This window comes from Sinocyclocheilus grahami, unplaced genomic scaffold, assembly GCF_001515645.1.
Source record: "Sinocyclocheilus grahami isolate Dianchi unplaced genomic scaffold, SAMN03320097.WGS_v1.1 scaffold1061.1, whole genome shotgun sequence".
Classification (NCBI taxonomy): Eukaryota; Metazoa; Chordata; class Actinopteri; order Cypriniformes; family Cyprinidae; genus Sinocyclocheilus; species Sinocyclocheilus grahami.
The window spans coordinates 308,454-328,857 of NW_015506240.1; the positions used below are offsets into that span (position 1 = coordinate 308,454).

Here is a 20,404-nt window from a genome sequence, read left to right on the forward strand (position 1 = left end):
CAAACTGAGGAAACGAGCCATCCCATCTCCCACGACAATATCATTCCCGACAAATTACTCTTGGCACCAGTACAATGGGATATCATGACGGAAATTGAACATCTTAATCTTCAAAATCCGCCACCTCCTGAATGCCCGGCAAACCTCACCTATGTCCCTGAAGCCCTTTGACCACGACTGCTAACCCAAGTACACATAACCCTCAGTTCGGGTCATCCTGGAATCACTGCCACAGAGAATTTACTCAGGAACCGATTCTGGTGGTCCACATTGCTGACTGACACAATCAAATTTATCCAGAACTGCATCACATGCAACACATCCAAATCCCCTAGACAGCTTCCAGCCGGTTTGTTAAATCCACTACCTACCCCACACCGACCTTGGTCTCACATTGCCATCGATTTCATCATCGACCTGCCCAATTCTCAAGGTAACACCACTATACTCACCATTGTCGACCGATTCTCCAAAGCCTGCCGTCTGATTCCGCTGCCTAAACTCCCCACATCCTTCGAAACTGCTGAGCTACTTTGTAATCATGTATTCCGTTTCTATGGATTACCCGATGATATAGTCTCCGATCGAGGACCCCAGTTAACCTCTAGGGTATGGTCTGCATTCTTCGCCGGACCACAGATCCCCCTGCCCTTCCTGGTTGATGGCGAGGAGGCGTATCGAGTGCACGAGTTGCTAGACTCCAGACGCCGGGGCGGTACCCTCCAGTATCTGGTCGATTGGGAGGGGTTCGGTCCAGAGGAGCAATCTTGGGTCAACACTGGAGATATCCTGGACCCCACACTCACTGAGGAGTTTCACAGAACGCATCCGGAGAAACCGGCCCCTCGACCCTGTGGGAGACCCCGGCGTCGTGTGCTTCCTCGCGTCGGGAGCCGCTCGCAGGGGGAGGGCTCTGTTACAGAGGAGGCTCCTTTACCGCCTCCTCCGCACCACCAAAGGGAACCGTCTCCCGAATATTAAACATTTCCATTCGGACTCCAATTCCCATCACCCCTCATGCCTGGGACTGATTAATCATCCACACCTGCACCTCATATACACACACACACACACACATATAAACCACTCACACACACGGACTCTCTGCAAAGTCTTGATTTGCCCCGGCTGTCATTTCAGAGCGTTATACCCGTGTTTGATTTTCTGTGCATCTGTTATTGGACTGTTTCCCGTTACTCTGATTGTTATCTGCGTGCCCCGACTTGGATTGTTTCCCCTAGACTCTGATTGCTTGCCGCCTGCCCCGATCTCTCGCCTGGTACTCGACTCTGTCTCAGCCTTGTCTCTACTGTTCTACCTTGCCGGTATTTGACCTTGTATTGTCTGACCATTCTAATAAAAGCTGCAAATGGATCTACACGCTTCTGACTCGTCACAAGAGTGGGAGTATTTTGATGTGAGATAACAACAGGGGATAGACTTTTTCACTGGAGGAAGCGTTTTTATGGGTTATGAACTTGTATTTTAGCAGGAAGTGAAAGTTTGAAGTTAAAAACATCTTAATTTAATTGATGGACTGGAGTGGTGTGGATTATTATTATTATTATTTTTATCATTCTGATGGCACCCATTCACTGCAGAGGATCCATTGGTGAGCAAGTGATGTAATGCTACATTTCTCCAAATTTGTTCCCATGAAGAAACAAACTTATCTGCATCTTTGATGGCCTGAGGGTGATTATAAGCAAATTTGATTTTTTTTTTTTTTTGGTAAACTTTGCCTTTAAGACAATTGTTTTGAATTACAAGTTAAGACTTTGGATTTGGAAGATTTTGGTTATCTCGTTTCATCATTTCAATAAATCAGAACAGATTTATGGGGTTTACAGACAGAAAAAATATATATTATTTTCACCATATTTTTAATAATAAAATATTATTTGGTATATATTCAGTGGTGGCCAAAATGATTAGAACACTAGTATTTTCACCAGCTAAAAATTTGTTTTAAGTCAGTTATTTCTATATTTTGCTGTAGTGTGTCAGTAGGAAATATGTTTAAGTTTTCAAACATTCATTTTGCCATTAATTGTAATAATCCAGTGAGATTTTTGTCTGACAGCAGCCAGTGCTCCACGAGGTCAAACCGACTCGTCTACACTAAAGGCTAGTATGAAAAAAATCTGTCTATCTGTATATTTTAGGTGGATCTGACTTATAGCCAATAGTTTAGTTAAAATACTAACATCATGGTGAACACTCTAATTTCAGAGTACAAACGTCACAGTTTTCCGATTATGTGCTTCCTCAAGACCTCAGGACACCTGCTTGAATCATGCCATCTAGTGGAAAAATTGTCCACTAATTACTCATCAGAGGAATTGAGCTGAAGATCAGATGCTAATCAGGTAATATTGTCCTGAATCAAAGAATGTATTTCCTCAAATAAAGAACTTTGAAGTGGACTCATTTTAAAGCCCACTAAGTTTTCTGAAATCATACAATAGCACTGCATGACAAACAGATTGAATTCTAAGTTGATAATGACTTTGGATACAAAGCTATGGATAAATAAGGATGATTAACATTTTCAGAGTCTGACAGATGTGGTCATTATCTGTCGCTGGTCGTCGTGATTTTGCCAAGCAAGACATGTTCCTGGATCAACATTATACTGTCCATAAATATTGACTTAACCTAATCCCTACCCCTAAACCGTAAACCTAACCCTACCCATAATTTATTCCTAAAATCAGTGGGAAAAGATAGCTGATTAACAAGGGTGTAGAAGCACCTAACCCAGATCGTAAGCCTAAAACAGATATTTCCTGAAAAAGTATCCCTCAATTCTGATTGGTTGATTGGAATGTTGTTCCAGGATCAACAAGGGTGTTGTCCTTGGTGAAATCACGTTCACCATCTGTCGCTCCATGGAAAAGAGCATTCTGCGTACTTCAAAACATCTCTGGGTAAAAAGAGTAATACAGGACTAGAAACAACAGGAGTGTGAATCAATTTATTTTTTAATGAATTATGAGTTTGTTTCCTGTAATCTACACAACACTGACGCCTTGGTGTCCGATGTGGCAAATTTTTTAAAATAAAATAAATAATAATAATAAAAATAATAGAGATATGTGATGACATCTGTACTTGTCTGTACTGTACTGTATCTGTACTGTATGACTATCTGTGCGGCGATGCCCTCAGGATAAGCAGATATGGAAACACAGCTTGTCTTGAAAGGAGTAAATCACACGAAATAAAAATTATGTCATCGTTTACTCACCCTCATGTTGTTTGCATACATGTAAGACTTGCTTTCTCTCTGGGTTTTCATTACAATACAGTTAAAATAAGCATCATTAGTATTTGTCCGGCTACAAAAAAAAACACTATAAAGCAGACTTGTATTACATCTTATATGTTTTCAAGGCTATACAATAGCTTTGTGTGAGGAACAAATTAACATGTAATTTGTTATTGACTGAAATCTTACCTTCTATCCTCTCAAATCTCATTCTAGACATTCAGAACAGTGCTAGTTTAGTATCAACTAAATCAAATAAAAGATATCAGTATCAAGATACTGTTAAATGTATATTATTTTGATTTTTTTCTGTTTTAATTTTAGTTTTAGTAATTTTGTTGTGTTTTTGTCGGGGTTTCTTTTTTCAAAAATAAATATGTCTGTATTTATTTTTTCTTTTCAGTTTTAGTTAATTTAGTACATCAAGTTAAACTAAATGATTTAGTTTTTATTAACATTTTGAAGTACTTGTTTATTTTTATATTTTCTGTTTTCATTTTGAAGTTGTATTAATTTTGTAAAAACATTTTTTTTAAATGTCTATATAGTTTTTATTCATTTTTAATTTGTATTTTAGTTTTTTATGGAAGCCTGTTTCCGCCATAGAATAAAATTGCATGTTTATATATCTGAACTGTGAGGAAAAAAAGTCAGAATTGTGAGATAAAATGGCACAATTACCTTTTTTATAATTATTATTGTGTGGCGGAAACAGGCGTCCATTGGGTTGGTTATTTTAGTATATAAAGTTAAACTAAACGAAAATGAGAAATGTTGCCCATCGGAGATAAAATCAATTATTTTTGAGTTATTTGTACAGCCCACCAAATGGACCACTTTCATGATGCTTTTAAGGTGCTTTAAAGTTCTTTTTGAAGCATGGCAGCTCCTATATATTGTATAACTCCACAAAAAAAGTTGCATATATCACTCCTTCAAGTGTCTTGCTCAAGGACACAACAGAATCGCAGAAGGATCTCATTTAGGGCCACACAAGCTGCAGCCTTCAAACGCTCCTGCTGGCTTTCTAAATGTGTGAGATATTCCCAGTCACTTCATAGGCATCATAGGCACACCACGTACGCGCTGTAGGATTGATTTTATACCAGTATTTTAAAAACACACACAACAGAATCCAGCTGAGCTTCAGTGAGAGTTTGCATTTCTGCTCACGCTCAGCTGCTTTGACACTGAGATATGAGTCCAGTCCCAGTATAGCACTCTCTCTTTGAACAAAGCATGCAAAAGAGTCTCCCAAATCTGTCTTGGTGTTGAGCCACACAAATAAAAGTAATATTTTGAGGGTATTACAGAGGTGTTTAATAGTGCCATAGTGGGTGTTCAACAAAGCTGTTGAAGCAAAATGCACAAAGTACAAAAATATCAGAAATCAAACAATTATCCATCATCTGGTAATTTTTGTCCATCTAGTGTATTTTTGTGTAGTATCTCTAGTTTATCTCACTGCAAAGAAAAGAAGTGCGCTTCATTGTACTGAATGTGCACTTGTAATGTACTTCAGATCATAAAAGTGTATATTTAAAAAAAAAAAACTGTACTTGCAGATAATATACACTGTAAAAAACATTCCGTAAAATTTACAGTAAAAAAACGGCAGCTGTGGTTGCTGGAATTTTACAGTAAAAAATACGGTAGCAACGTTTTAGGTTTTACGGTTTTAACTTAAATTTACAGTTAAATACCGTAATTTCATAACTGATATAATGTTAATATACCAACTTATTGAAGTACTGAAATCTGTTTTGTACCTTTGTAATACACTGATAACCACCAAATGCAGGTGTTGATGAGAAAGTCACATAATGAACCAAAGCCCATCACAAGCAGCTTTTAAATAATAACATATATAGATGGTGCACAGTGCCATTCACACAAACACTAAACACCATCATGGTAACACACATGAAACTGAAATAATGCAATAAACATTCATTTAACAACATTAGGTGTAACATGCAACCCTAATATACAAAACTGATAATCAAAAACTAAGAAGAAACATAGTTATTTCAACAAAAAAACATCAAATTTGAAATGTAACGCAGGGAATTCTGGGAATGTCAATTTACGGTTATTCACCGTAAATTATGCTTCCTTTTTCACTTCCAAAAACGGTATACTACCGTAAAATGAATGTCCAGTACATGTAATGTCCAATACAGTTTTTCACCGTATATAATAGGGGAATTTACCGTTAACCATTTAACAGGTTTTTACCGTAGCATTTTTACAGTCTTTTACCGTTAAATTCACGGTCATTTTTTAATGGCAGTTTACTTGAAGAGACTAAATTTACATGAAGTACACTTTTAAAAAGTGCAGTCATAATAATGTCAGATGAAAAGTTCTACACATTTTAACAATTGTTTGTTGTCTTGTATAGAAGTACACGTATTTTCACGTGTTGACTAACACACGCATGTAAAGTGCCTCATTATAATTTTAACTGTAGTTATTTGATATTACATTTAAAGTATATTTTAAATCACATCTTCAATACAAACAGCTAGAAACTATGTAAAAACCAGCTAATACTATTAGTTCAAATGACTTTCCAAACTTGTATGGTTTTTCAGTTTCTGTTGAAAACAAAATGCAATTTTATTTCCTCCTTATTTGCATGGCGCTTTTCCATATAATGAACATGAATGAGCATTGCTGAGCTCAAAAAATGACAAAAATAACATTTAAGAATCATTGAAGACGTCTGCATGATTGCTCTGTGATTCAAGCCATTAGTCATCCTCATTATTCATCCCAGAATGTCCCCATGCAATGCATACATTCCAAGGAGCTGCATTAAGCAGACTTTCGGTGAACAGCTTAAATTTTCTATCTCTTCCTTATACAACTCTGAAAAGAACATGGAAAATGGTGCACAAATTATATGAACTGCTTTTTATCATTTTTGCTTGATGAGTTGGCGTTGACTTTCATCATTTACATGAAAGATAGAAAATAGGAATAAATAACATTATCTTTTTTATTCAACGTTTCCTTTCAACTGGATTTGGCCAGATTTTCCAGCATGGTGAAGACTATGTATACATGGACACATTTTTGTGATCATCTGTGACACATTTAGAATTTCTCAATGCAACTGTTGAACATGTGCACGCTGTGTCTTCTTTTGTCTTGTTCAATGTAACACAGCAAGGCAAACCCGAAAATAGTCTCACATCTGAAAGAGAATGAAGAAACATTGCTGTGCTGATTGAACTAACTGCATGCACAATACAATGCTTATAAAACAACAACTGCTCTAACAAAAAAGCCCCTTCTTCAAAGTGCCCGTACACTTTTGTGTCCAAATGGAAGTGTTTTGTCTCCCATTTGCTTTGCCAAAAAATTATAAACACAGAAGTGCTTCAGACTAATGTGATGCATGACTCACGATCACCTCTTCGTGGCCCGCAGCATCTTTTCGGTGCCAGTGCTGAGATTACGTGGAGTCATTACATCGCTATCGCTGAGCTTTACACACAAACACAAAGCCACTCCAACAGATGTAGCGCTCAGCTTCTGCTCTCCATAACACAAACAACAAAAGTGGGAGTGTGAAAGTTTGAATTGTGAGATGGCTTTGTGAAATAAGTTTGCAAATCTATCCAGGAGAAGGACAGTAGGGTTTTGCATTTATCAAAGCATCTACACTGTAAAAAATGACTGTGAATTAAATTGTAAAAGACTGTAAAAATGCTACAGTAAAAACCTGGTAAATGGTTAATGGCAAATTCCCCTACTATATATGGTGAAAAACTGTATTGGACATTACATGTAGTTTTACGGTAGTATACCGTTTTTGGAAGTGAAAAAGACCATATCATTTAGAGTGAATAACCGTAAATTGACATTCCCAGAATTCCCTACGTTACAGTTAAAATGTGATGTTTTTTTTTTGTTGTTTCTTCTTAGTTTTTTCTTATCAGTTGTGTACATTAGGGTTGTATGTTACATCTAATGTTGTTAAATTAATGTTTATTGCATCATTTCAGTTTCATGTATGTTACCATGATGGTGTTTAGTGTTTGTGTGAATGACACTGTGCACCTTCTACATAGCTGCTTGTGATGAGCTTTGGTTCATCATGTGACTTTCTTATCACCACCTGCATTTGGTGGTTATCAGTGTATAACAAATGTACAAAACAGATTTCAGTACTTCAATAGGTTGGTATATTAACATTATATCAGTTAATGAAATTATGGTATTTAACTGTAAATTGAAATTAAAACCGGTAAATTAAAACCGTTCTTTTACGGTAAAATTCCGACAAACACAGCGGCTGGATTTTTACCATAAATTTTACGGAATTTATTTTTACAGTGTAGTCAAAGTTGAATGTGTATTGTAGGAAAACATACATAAATATCCAATGGCTCTGAGAAAAAACTGATGTCAAATAACAGTTTGTTTGCTAATAAAAAGACACCATTAATTATACACACAAACAGATCAATCATTTCAGCACCTGTGTTTAACATTCCTAAGAATATGTATTTTTTTCCCGCTACCTCCAAATTTGTAACTTTGTGCATGTTCTCCATTTGATCATTTACTGGAGGACCCTCCAAGATGGAAAGGCATTATATCGACACTTTACTGTAAAATTTTGGCCCCACTCTATACATCCCTTTCCCAAATAAAAACTTTGTGGGAAGACAATTTAGAAATGCTTATTTCAGATGAGGACTGGGAATCAGTCTTATATAGAATAAACAAGTCTTCAGTCTGTGCAAGACATGGACATCTGCAGTGCAAAATTGTACACCGTGTACAATGGATAAAGTTGAAACTATCTAAGCACTTTCAGCATATAAATCCTGCCTGTGATTGCTGTAGATTTATCCCAGCCTCTCAAGCACATGTTTTGGTCCTGTATAAAGCTTAGGGGCTTCTGGTCCACTGTTTTTGAGACTGCCTTTGGTTTCTTAGGTAAATCGATCTCCACTTGCCCATTGATAGCCATTTCTGGAATTACTCCCATATCATATAATCTTACAAAGATACAATCTGATTGTATAGCTTTTATCATGCTCCTAGCCAAACGACTAATATTGCTGAAGTGGAAGGATCAAAGGTCTCCAACTCCAACACAATGGATTCGTAATAGAGCCCGACCGATATGGGTTTTTTGGGGCCGATACCGATACAAATATTAGGGAGTAAAAAAGGCAGATATTGATATATCTAAGTAATTACACCATTTCAGTAATTACACCATTTCAAGCATTTTATCTGCGTTATATTTTCTGTAAAAAAGAAAATTCATATCGGCGGCATATTCGCCGATACCGATGTATTGGCGACAGGCTCATATCGGCCGATAATATCGGCAAAACGATATATTGGTCGGGCTCTAATTCATAATGCCATCTTTTTTGGAGAAAATTAAACATTCTATAAGAGGCTCATCTAACCAGTTTAATAAAGCTTGGGGCCCATTCAAGCAATATGTCATGGAACATGTTTCATTATCGGACATAGACTAAATGTATCATACTGATTTTCATTGTTTTCCTAAGCCACACTTTTATTTACCCCCATTTTAACATTTAAATTTTTTATTTTTTTTTATAATCTATTATTTATTTATTATCATTATTATTATTTATCTATTGTATTAAGTTGATCTTGTCTTTTGTTCTGCATAGTTTTCTTCTTTGAATTATTGTCCTAAAACTCATAAATAAAAAACAAAAAAACAGATCAATTAAGATATTTTCATGATTACAAGCACACATGCACACATACACTCAATATTTTTAAAAATGTTTTTGAAAGAAGTCTTTACTGCTCATCATGCATTTATTTGGTCAAAAATACAGTAAAACGGTAATATTGTGAAATATTATTACAATTTAAAAGAAATGTTTTCTATTTGAATATATTGTAAAATGTCATTTATTCTTGTAATACAAAGCTGAATTTTCAGCATCGTTACTCCAGTCTTCAGTGTCACATGATCCTTCAGAAATCATTCTAATATGCTGATCTGCAGCCCAATTATTCAGTTATCAATTATTATTGGTGCTAAATTGTTCTTATTATCAGTGTTGAAAATGATCAATGTTTTTCTGCTAAATACTTATATAAATGTCACAATTAAATTTTTCAATTTAATATTTCACAATTTTGCATTTTTTTCTGTATTTTTGATCAAATAAATGCAGCCTTGGTGAGCATAAGAGACTTCTTTCAAAAACATTTTAAAAATCATATGTAAGTATGTGAGTGTATTTGCTTTAAAAAAAAACTGTTTGAAAAATTAACTAAATTTGATCTCCTCAAGGGTAAAATGAAAAATTATATCATTTTTTTTTTTATCCGCAGTTGTATTTATTTTGAAAACAGAAAATTGGCTGTGTGTGTGGCTAGTGCTTTCAGGTTAGTTAAGTCCTTTCTTTTTCCTCTCATGACTTTCATACATAATTCATACAAATGCACCATACACCATAGGCTCTTGACCGATATTTCTGTTTGCTTTTGTATAAAAAGAAATCAATAGAGAGATATACATGTACTTGCAGTAAATTATATATAATTATCACACACACACATATATCTCTCTCTGAGAGAGAGGGTGGTGTATGAAGGGAACCAAACATTATTATGATAATTTCCTCTCACGGATAGCAATGGACTTGTTTACACTGTGTCTCAAGCAGATAATTCCCATCAACAAATAATCTCTCAATATTGTAAGCGAAAATGCTGCGATGGCAAACGATCACAGCCAATTGGAACACATTTTGAGATTTCAGTATGGAAGAGATACTGCAAAAGTGTTTACATTTTACATACATTTATATAAATGAGATTGCCATGTTCCTGTAGTTCAACTTATGGAGCTTAACTAGCAATATGAAGGTCATGGGTTCAATTCCCAGTGAATGCATGTACTGACAAATTACCATAAGTCACTCTGGATAAAAGTGGATGTCAAATTCATAAATGCACATAACATTTTATTTTATTTTTAGGTCCAAACTGGGTTTCGCTTACAAAATAAGCCAATTTTTTTTTAAAGAGCCCATTGCAATTTAGCTGAAACTGCAGATAGCATCACCGACCTGCTTTAAATGCCGCGAGGCTAAGCAGCATTTGCTTAATGTACAATTACTAGGGGCATTTGTATGATTGGACAATAATCCCCGGCCATCACAGCAAATGGCCTGTGGAGGTTTTATTTTTAGGTGTATTTGAGAATCATATCGGAGGTTTTAGTCGAAGCGGACACGAAATGAAAACGGGAGAAACGACACCTTTTGTTTGCCTGTTCTTTCAGTCTACTTCAACTAGAAAATACCACACTGCAAAAAAATTTATTTCTGTGTTGTTTTCCAGTTCAAATATCTAACCATTCTTAAATCTGAATTTACTTGAGAAGTAAAATTATGTATCTAAAATGTATGTCTCTAAAAATATATCTCTAAGAAATATTTACAAATTTGGGAAATTTATGCTTAAAATAAGACAAAATATCTGTCAGTGGGTTCAGAAAAATAATCATGCTTTCCTTTTGAATTAAGTTAATTTTTCTTACCCCACTGGCAATTTTAATTAAGTCACAATTTTTAAAAGTCATTTAGCTTCTTAAGTAATTGTATATAAGAATGTTTAATTATTTGTGTAATACAAATACATACAAAAATATGCAGTATCATAATATTAATCCTAATGTAATTTAAAATTTCAACCAGTTTAAATGATAAATCAAATGCATTACTGTGATTGTTAAAAAGGAATATTCAGGAAAAAAGTTTCAAAACCAAGACTAACATTTAACCAAATTATTAAAGACTGGGGTGGAGTCATGGTTTAATCGAAAAACCCACATTGATCAACCAATAATCATGAAAAAACCCAGATTTTAGGGGTTTCACTGGGACGCCATTCATAAAAAGCAAAGCCAGATGTCATTTGGACCAAATGAGACAAATAGTGGTTAGTGCTTATTAACCAACCAATAATCATTAAAAAAAATCAGTGATTTTAGCCTTCTCCTGGAAGGTCATCCAATAAAAAATAAAAAAAAGGAAACCCCAGAGATCCTTTGGACTAAATGAGACCATGAGTCCATAATAGTTCAGTCAAAAAATCCATATTGATCAACCAATAATCATAAAAAAAGTCCTGACTGAGGACTTTTACTGGAAAGTCATCCAAATAAAATAAAACCTAAAGGTCATTTGAACCCAATGAGACCATAATAGTTAAATCTAAAAACCATATTTATCAGTCAATAATCATAAAATAATTTTAATGAAACCCAAAAGTAATTTGGACCAGATAACACAATGAGACCATAATAATTTAATCGAAAAACCCATATTGATCAACCAATAATCATAAAAAAGCCCTGATTTTAGTCTCCTACTAGAAAGTCATCCAAAAAAAATTCAACCTAAAGGTCATTTGGATCAAATGAGACCATGATAATTTAATTGAAAACCCATATTGATCAACCAATAATCATAAAAAAAGCCCTGATTTTAGGCTTCTACTGAAAAGTCATTAAAAAAAGACCATGAGGAGATGTTTGGACCATACTGAGGGATAGGAGAGGCTTTTATGGGAGGTTTTTGGGGAGAATTTTACATTGTTTTGGTGGCTTCTACTGCAACCGTTCATTGTTGTACATTATAAGGGGTCGACAGGGAGACTAACCTGCTCCGAGAGGTTTTTGGAGCGCAGAAAGAAGCCGAGCAGACATCCGATAACAACGGCCAACACCGAGAGGATGAGCAGGCCGTTCTGCTTACAGACCCCTTTCACTCGCACCCAAACTGCATCCAGCGCCACAGCCATCGTGTGTCCCACGTCCACAAGACACCAGCCACACTAGCAGATCTCCATATATCCACCGCCCAGACCCAGATGGGAGAACGACCCACGCAGATGGACGAGAAAGAATGGACTGATGGATAACAACGTGCAGATAATAAGTGCGGGTTTTGCTCAGGATCTGGAGAAAACACTCATACTCTCTTTCTTGCCTTCACCATGCAGCGATGGACTAAGAAGATCATCACACTTTTATAGCATCCACTGTTTGCAGCCCATTCGGGACACAGCAGCTCCGCCCACCTTCCAGCTCCGCCAATAGGAAGCGAGCGACAGTTGGTGTTGTGCACAGTGCGGACAGCATCAATCCTATTAGTGAAAGCACGCTGTGTAAAGGGGTCTGTGGCCTGGATTACACGCCCTGGATTATGGGCGCGTGGATGTTTACAAGTGCATATCAGGTGCATTTTGGGGTTAAAGCACAACATTTATGCTGTGCAGATTCTGAGCTCATTCAGAAGGAATTCACTTTTTTTTAAATTGACCATTTTAAGAGCTAAACATGTAAGCAGAAGAGGATTTTTACTTCCAGTTCTTCAGAAATCTGCAGAAGAAATTTAGATATGTTGAGAATATTGAGAATATAGTCTTGGACACAATGCACATATAAACCAAAAACATGGACAGTAAAATACTGTACACTATTGTTAAAAAAAACTTTGGGGTCAGTAAGATTTTTTTTTTTTTTAAATAAATAAATTAATAATTTTATTCAGCAAGGGTGCATTAAATTGACCAAAAGTGACCAAAAGACATAATGAAAGTAAAAAGACAATGTTACAAAATATTCAATTTCTATTTCAAATAAATGATGTTCTTTTTAACCTTCTATTCATCAAAGAATCTTTGAAAAATATATATCACATTTTCTTCAAAAATATTAAGCAGCATGTTTTCAACATTGATAAGAAAAAAAAAATTCTTAAGCAGCAAATTATCATATTAGACTAATTTCTGAAGGATCATGTGACACTGAAGACTGGAGTAATGATGCTGAAATAAAAATCATAAAAATAAATTACATTATTCTAATAGAAAACAATTATGTTAAATTGTGTATACAAATATTACACAATATTACTATTATATTTTAATATTAATATTTTTACTGTATTTTTTATAAAATAAAGATTTAAGTAAGCAGAAGAGCTTATTCTTTGTTTATTAAAAACATTTAAAAATTGTACCAACCTTTTTAATACTAATGTAAATCAATAAAAAAAGAAGCAAAATGCCAGACCAAAATAATATATATGTATGTATGACAAGCAATGTGTACAATCTGCACAGTCAGTGATTTCTTTTTCCATGAGATCAGAGAATCACAGGAGCGTTAGATGACATAATCCCAACACACCACACACATCTCCACTCCTCTCCACTCCTCATTCACAATTAATCCAAAGCACCGAAGGCTAAGCGTGGGTCTCCATCTGTCTTACTCATCAATGACTCTCAGAGGATGCACAAGCACTGGGTCAGTCGCTACAGAGAGCGAACAAATAAAGAGCTTTTAATGGAGCATGAGCTGGAGGAAATCTGCTAGAGTAATGCGTGCCTGTCAGATGCTTCATTAAAACCCTTCACTGAACCCCTGTGAGGGAAGAAGTGATGCTAAGAGAAAGGTGTAACTGGAAGCCCATTTCTGCCACTGAGTAAAAATAAAAAAAGGTCATTGCGACTTATTAATCTCACAATTCTGACATTTTTGCTCGCAATTGCAAGTGTACATCTCACAATTTTTTAGCAACTGTGATATAAACTTGCAGTTCTGAGAAAAATAAGTCAGTCTTTTTTACCTTTAAAACCTTTATTGTGAGATATACATTTGTGATTGTTAGAAAAATCTTTCTAAAGAAAAGTCTTGAAAAGAATTGTGGGATATAAACTTGCAGTTGCGAGAAAGAAGTCAGAATTGCACGTTTATATTCTTCAATTCTGACCTTTTTCTCAGAATTGCAAGATATAAACTCACAGTTGTGACTTCTTTCTCGCAATTGCAAGTTTATATCGCACAATTCTGACTTTTTCCCCAACAATTCTGAAAACAATTCAGAATTTCAAGATTCTGAATTGCAAGATTGACAGAATTGTGAGTTTATATCTAGCAATTCTGACTTCTTTCTTGCAATTGCGAGCTTAAAGGGGTCATGAACTGAGAAACCAAAATTGTCGTGATCTTTTGACATATACTGTAAGAGGTCATTGTACTATCCATCTTTTTCTTCAATGCGGAAGTAAGCCTATGGGTGCGACTTCCGATTCATTGGCCGCTATAGGGAAATAATGAGAAGAATAACAACATGTAAAACTGTTTGCACTACAAACCAGCGTGTTCATAATTAAGATAATACATTAAAATATTATGGTAAGACACACCAATTTTCAATATCAAGCAGCAAAAGAAGCGGTTCTGTACAGATAAAAATAGCTGGACGTGGATGAGACCGGAAGCTAGACCCATAGAATTTACAAATGGCCGTGCCCATTTTTACGGCAAGAAAAAGGTGGATAAAAACATACTGTAAAAAACATACACACACTGCCCAGAGAGCCATTAAGCTGTGTATTTTTGTAACGAAAAGATGAAACGTGTGCCGATTGTGGTCATATTCAGATCAAAATATGTTCTATAAGGGTGTGCTTGAAACTCCATAAACTTGGGATAATAAAAGGTTGAAGTGTAATTTCTGCACCATTAGTAGCACCAAATTGAAATCGAAAAAATAATAATTGTTTCCAAACAGGTTGCTCAAGCACATGCTGAATGTGCACCTACGATGCTTCTGTGTAACAGAACTATGAATCTAAACAGAGAGATTTCTGGGTTACTATTGTATATCTTTTTATGATGGCCTGTTGTTCTCTCCACTATTGTAGGTTGCTTCATATTTCCATTAATGAATTATAAATGTTTAAAAAAAAAATTTAAACTGAACATCATGAAAGATTCAGTTCATTATAGTATACTCAAAAATAAACATTTATTCTCCCTCATGTCAAACCTGTATTACTTTCTTTCATCGGTCATACACAAAAGGCTGTGAAAAAGCTGTCTCCAAAATGCTCCAAAAATGACATTCTGAAATGCAGAAAAGCTTTTTGGGTGTTTGTGTAGTCAATATTATTAGCTTTACTCAAAAACAACACTAGTCTAACGAGATATCCTCATTTAGATGTGGACACCCTTGTTTGTGTGCTGAGTTTCCACTGTTGTGATCCATAAAAAAAGAACAGAATGAAACAGAAATGTCAAATTTGGTTAATGCATTACATTAGAGCTGATGCAATGGGAAAAGGGAGATTCAAACGTTTCTGCTGCCATACGGGCTTCTTTACTCATTTTGTCTGGCTCAACCAGTCAATGGTGCAGTGCAAATAGCCGTTGCCAACAAGATGGGCTGTTTGCACTCAGTGCAAATATACACTCTGAATCCTAAATTGCAAAAAAATTCCAAGTCTAAAGCCTAGAACTATTCTGCCATACCTGCACGTTTTTGTACTTTTTAAAGCCTCGAAAATCCAAAACTATACCAGCTGTACATATTTAGTTTTGACAAACTGATGCCTGAAATCTACATATATGGAAGAGGTTGATGTTCTTGTTTGATGAAAGGCACAAAGGGAGAGATTTTCAGGCCATGGCGAAAACTCTGATATGAGACTTGTGCGTCATGCGTCGTGTTTTAGTCAGGATAGCCGCCAGCAGATGTTTACCAGTAGAGTAATCCGACTCAGTTCGGCCGTCCCACATGCACACACACTGAGATAGACCTCTCCTTACCTCTGCATGTACCCACCATTGCGACACACACCGGACATGACCTCTTTAACGGGCTTCTGTCTGTGTTTTAGGGTTATTTTTCAAGTATAGAAAAAATCTAAACAGTATGACTGAGTGTGCAGGGTTGCGTGCGCACATGCGATTATCTGTGCAATTTTGTGTGTTCGGTTTTGTCTCGTCATCCCTCACGTCACATGTTTGCCCAGACTCCATGCTCAGTAATCCCACTCTTTTGCCAATATTTCTGCTCAATCTGGTTTCATCAGGTCAGGATTAGCAGAGATTAGTCAGATGCCCAGCCGCTGGTGTGCACATTCACTCATTCATTAATTATGTTAGTGTTTCTGTTATTAGAAAGGTAGCACATCACATATCAGTTTATATATTTTTCAACTCCAAACCATATGTATTAAACTTTGGTGTGTAACTTAACATGCACCGTTTGTGTTCCAGATACGAACAGGACTTTGACTTGGTGGAGAAAACTGGTAAATTCCATTGACTTATATTGAAATAGGGATTCAATCCAAAGAGTATCTAGAGACCAAAATAGACTTGGTTCACCGCCTGGAGAACCAACTGTTTTGGTCCGTAATTTTAAAATTGTGCTAATGCTGTCTGAATATGTGTCTGGCTTTTGGGAAATAATAGCCATGACAGATGAAGTATTATCTGTCATTCAAGCAGAGAATTTTGCATGACGGATAGTGAAGAAACTCACCACAGGAGGAGGTTTGCAACATGGGGATTGGACACAATTGTTCATCGTCAAAGCTAATACTTCCGCTAGAAAAGAGGCTTAGCCTGGACAAAGTGGTGAGTAGGAAACTAATTCTCAAAATTAACCAATTTTCCTGGTCCTTTTTAACACTACGATCATTACACATTGCCTCAGGACAACAAAAGAGTGACAGGAAACTACAAGGGAGAGAAAATGGGTTCGGGAACTAATCCAACACAAGGCTAACTACTGAATTTGAATTGAATTAGGCAGATGCAGAATTGACATTATACGGATGTGGAATTAATATAAAATGGAATGGCACTATATAGTGTTTAAATGTAGTAATTATTTTAGCTTAGTCATAAAACTGGCATTGGACTAATACAATTGCTCTGTTGTGTGACTGTTTCTTTGAAGTGCAGGTCAGTAAATTCCTCTTCCTCTCATTCTGTGTGCATGGCCAATTCAGTTCATTCAAATCTTTGCCCACCCTTGATGAGCATTACAGCTCAGTATATCAGGAATTTATGCATTAACCACTTCTTAACTAGCCTTCTAGACAAGGTAGTTCATTATACACAATCAACAGTCCATATCACTACTTAAGTATTGGATATTCTCATACTAAAATAAATTTAAGACTACTTGTATGGTACTGCAAAAATTTTGAACATTTTCCCCCCAGGCTCTATGCAAATCAAAGTCATACTGTTAATCCAATTTAGCCCACTGCAAAAAGACTGGCAGGGTGTTACTTTCTGAAAACCTCAATGTGTACAGATTCTGGCTTTTTAAATCATTGAACAATTTTTTCAGTCCTTCATGTAAAAGATTCAAATTAAAAAAATATGTCATAACTGAAGAGTAAAGATCTGTAATCCAGTTACTTTGGTGGAGATTCTAATACTAAAACTTTGAAAAGTAAATACATGTTATTGAACAACTGGTTGCATGTGCATTTGATATAAAATAACTGAAATGGGTTGCTAGAGAATTACACGTTGGGGAATGTAATGGTGGGTGTTCATATGAAATGTCTTGAGATTACCTTGAACAGATGGTGGCATCGGTCAGCACGTTGAATAGCTCTGCAATACACCGTAACATATCATTAGACCGTTAGCATCTCACTCAAAAATGACCAGAGAGTTTCTATATTTTTCCTATTTAAAACTTGACTCTTCTGTAGTTACATCGTGTACTAAGACCGACGGAAAATGAAAAGTTGTGAGGCCGATATGGCTAGGAACTATACTCTCATTCCGGCGTAATAATCAAGGAACTATTACGCAGCGCCTGAAAATAGGCTTATTGGAAGTTACCTAGCTGGGGACCTCAATTATCTTGACGACTGGCTCATACTCGCACAGTCTCGTGATCAGTTGTGTGCACACAGGGACCTGGTGCTCAGACACCTCAGACAGTTGGGTCTTCGGGTCAACTGAGAAAAGCGCAAACTCGTACCAACGCAGAGGATCTCTTTTCTCGGTATGGAGTTGGAGTCGGTCAGCCAGACAGCACGCCTCACCCAGGAACATGCTCAGTCGGTGCTGAACTGCCTAAAGACTTTATCAGGCAGGACAGCGGCCCCACTGAAATTCTTTCAGAGGCTCCTAAGGCATATGGCTGCAGCTGCAGCGGTAGTTCCGCTCGGTCTGCTCAATATGAGACCGCTTCAGCACTGGCTCCATGGCCGAGTCCCGAGGTGGGCGTGGGTTCAGATTACACCAGAACCTTCAGCCCGTGGTCAGATCCCTCGTTCCTTCTGGCAGGAGTGCTCCTGAAACAGGTATCCAGGCATGCTGGGGTTTTCACGGATGCCTCAGCATACATAACTCAGGTTACATACATAACCGAGACGTTTCCCAGAAACCCTATTAGTAATTGGACTATTACCAGTAATTCATCTTGCAAATAATTAAACGAAAATAAGCTGGAATTAACAACGAAAACATTTGTTTGTCATATAATTATACTTAAGTTAGTCTTATCTCCATCATTTACCGCTGTCATGTTTTCTCTTTTCTTCCTCTTCTTGCTTTTTTTTCTGCTTCTGGCTACCAGACGTCTTCTTCATGTTTAAATTAGCAAATGCACGAGTAAGCACTGTGTCAGTTTGAAAACAGCAGTCGACGAATCACGAGGAAAAAGGGGGATGCAGATACACTGCTCCATGTTATATTGATAATGATATTTCCGATTGTTCAAATGGTCAGCTGTCGGGGCCCCCCCAATTGCCTGCCCTATTGCTACGCCTCTTGTCGTCAACATCTCTCAAGAGCTTCAATCACTTCACTCAACGGCTCTTACCCTAATGATCTGTCCTTTTCGCTGACCTTTCCCTACCAATCATTTCCTTCTTTTGTCTTGCTTTTTCTTAGGTTCATCCACTGCTATCCTCACCGTGCCCTTGCTGACTTGTGTTATTTTGTTCTTTCTTTTTTTCTCCACATTCTTCTGGTCAGCGCAGTTGAGACTTTAGATGGAGTTGAACCTAACCGTTAGAGTTCAGGCAGGTCCATGAGTAAAAATATCTTATCTGCCAGCATGCATTAGCAACACAAAGCAGTATGTTACATGTCTGAAATACCTCTGCTTGGGTAGCTGATAATGGGAATTAATGCTCATTTTTTTTCTGGATGGAAGTGTGGCTATAGAGTCATAGATCTTTGAGGGTGTGGACTCTGTCATGTTACTGTGGCAACACTGCATCGGCTTCAGGTATCTGGATTCTTTACAGTTTGTCTTTAGTGAAAAACAATGCAGCATCAGTATTCAAACTGGTTTATAAAAACACAAGAAAATACAAGGATCCAAAATCCTTCATCTTGATTCACAAAACAGCTGGTTCTCGTGCTGGTGTAATGTTAGGCTCTGAGTATTCGAAGAAGATGAAAGATTAACGGGTAAAAATAATAATTTTTTATATTTTGATCAAGTACATAAAACACATTGTTCAAATCTCTAATTATTGAAAAACACACTGAAGCAGGAAGAAAATGTGAAAACTCACATGTGTTTCTTCTAAGAAAACTTCACTGTAAAAAAAAATCTGTAAAATTTACGGTAAAAAACCGACAGCTGTGGTTACCGGAATTTTACCGTAAAAAATACAGTAGCAATGTTTTAGGTTTTACGGTTTTAACTTAAATTTACAGTTAAATACCGTAATTTCATTAACTGATATAATGTTAATATACCAACTTATTGAAGCACTGACATCTGTTTTGTACCTTTGTAATACACTGATAACCCCCAAATGCAGGTGGTGATGAGAAAGTCACATGATGAACCAAAGCCCATCACAAGCAGCTTTTAAATAATAACATATATAGAAGGTGCACAGTGTCATTCACACAAACACTAAACACCATCACGGTAACACACATGAAACTGAAATAATGCAATAAACATTCATTTAACAACATTAGGTGTAACACACAACCCTAACATACAAAACTGATAAGAAAAAACTGAGAAGAAACATAGTTATTTCAACAAAAAAACATCAAATTTGAAATGTAACACAGGGAATTCTGGGAATGTCAATTTACGGTTATTCACTGTAAATTATACAGTATTTTTCACTTCCAAAAACGGTATACTATCGTAAAATGAATGTCCAGTACATGTAATGTCCAATACAGTTTTTCACCGTATATAATAGGGGAATTTACCGTTAACCATTTAACAGGTTTTTACTGTAGCATTTTTACAGTCTTTTACCGTTAAATTCACGGTCATTTTTTACAGTGTT

General features: G+C 36.3%; 1 protein-coding gene across 1 annotated transcript in view; it reads right to left on the reverse strand.

Annotated features, from left to right (window-relative positions):
* Positions 1-12,302, reverse strand: part of LOC107566235 (excitatory amino acid transporter 5-like) — a 64,520-nt gene extending 52,218 nt beyond the window's left edge. The window contains exon 1 of the mRNA XM_016251623.1: positions 11,963-12,302. Within this exon, the coding sequence (XP_016107109.1) occupies positions 11,963-12,103 (141 nt within the window). The 5' untranslated portion in view covers positions 12,104-12,302. The remainder of the gene's footprint in view (positions 1-11,962) is intronic.
* Positions 12,303-20,404: the final 8,102 nt, after the last annotated feature.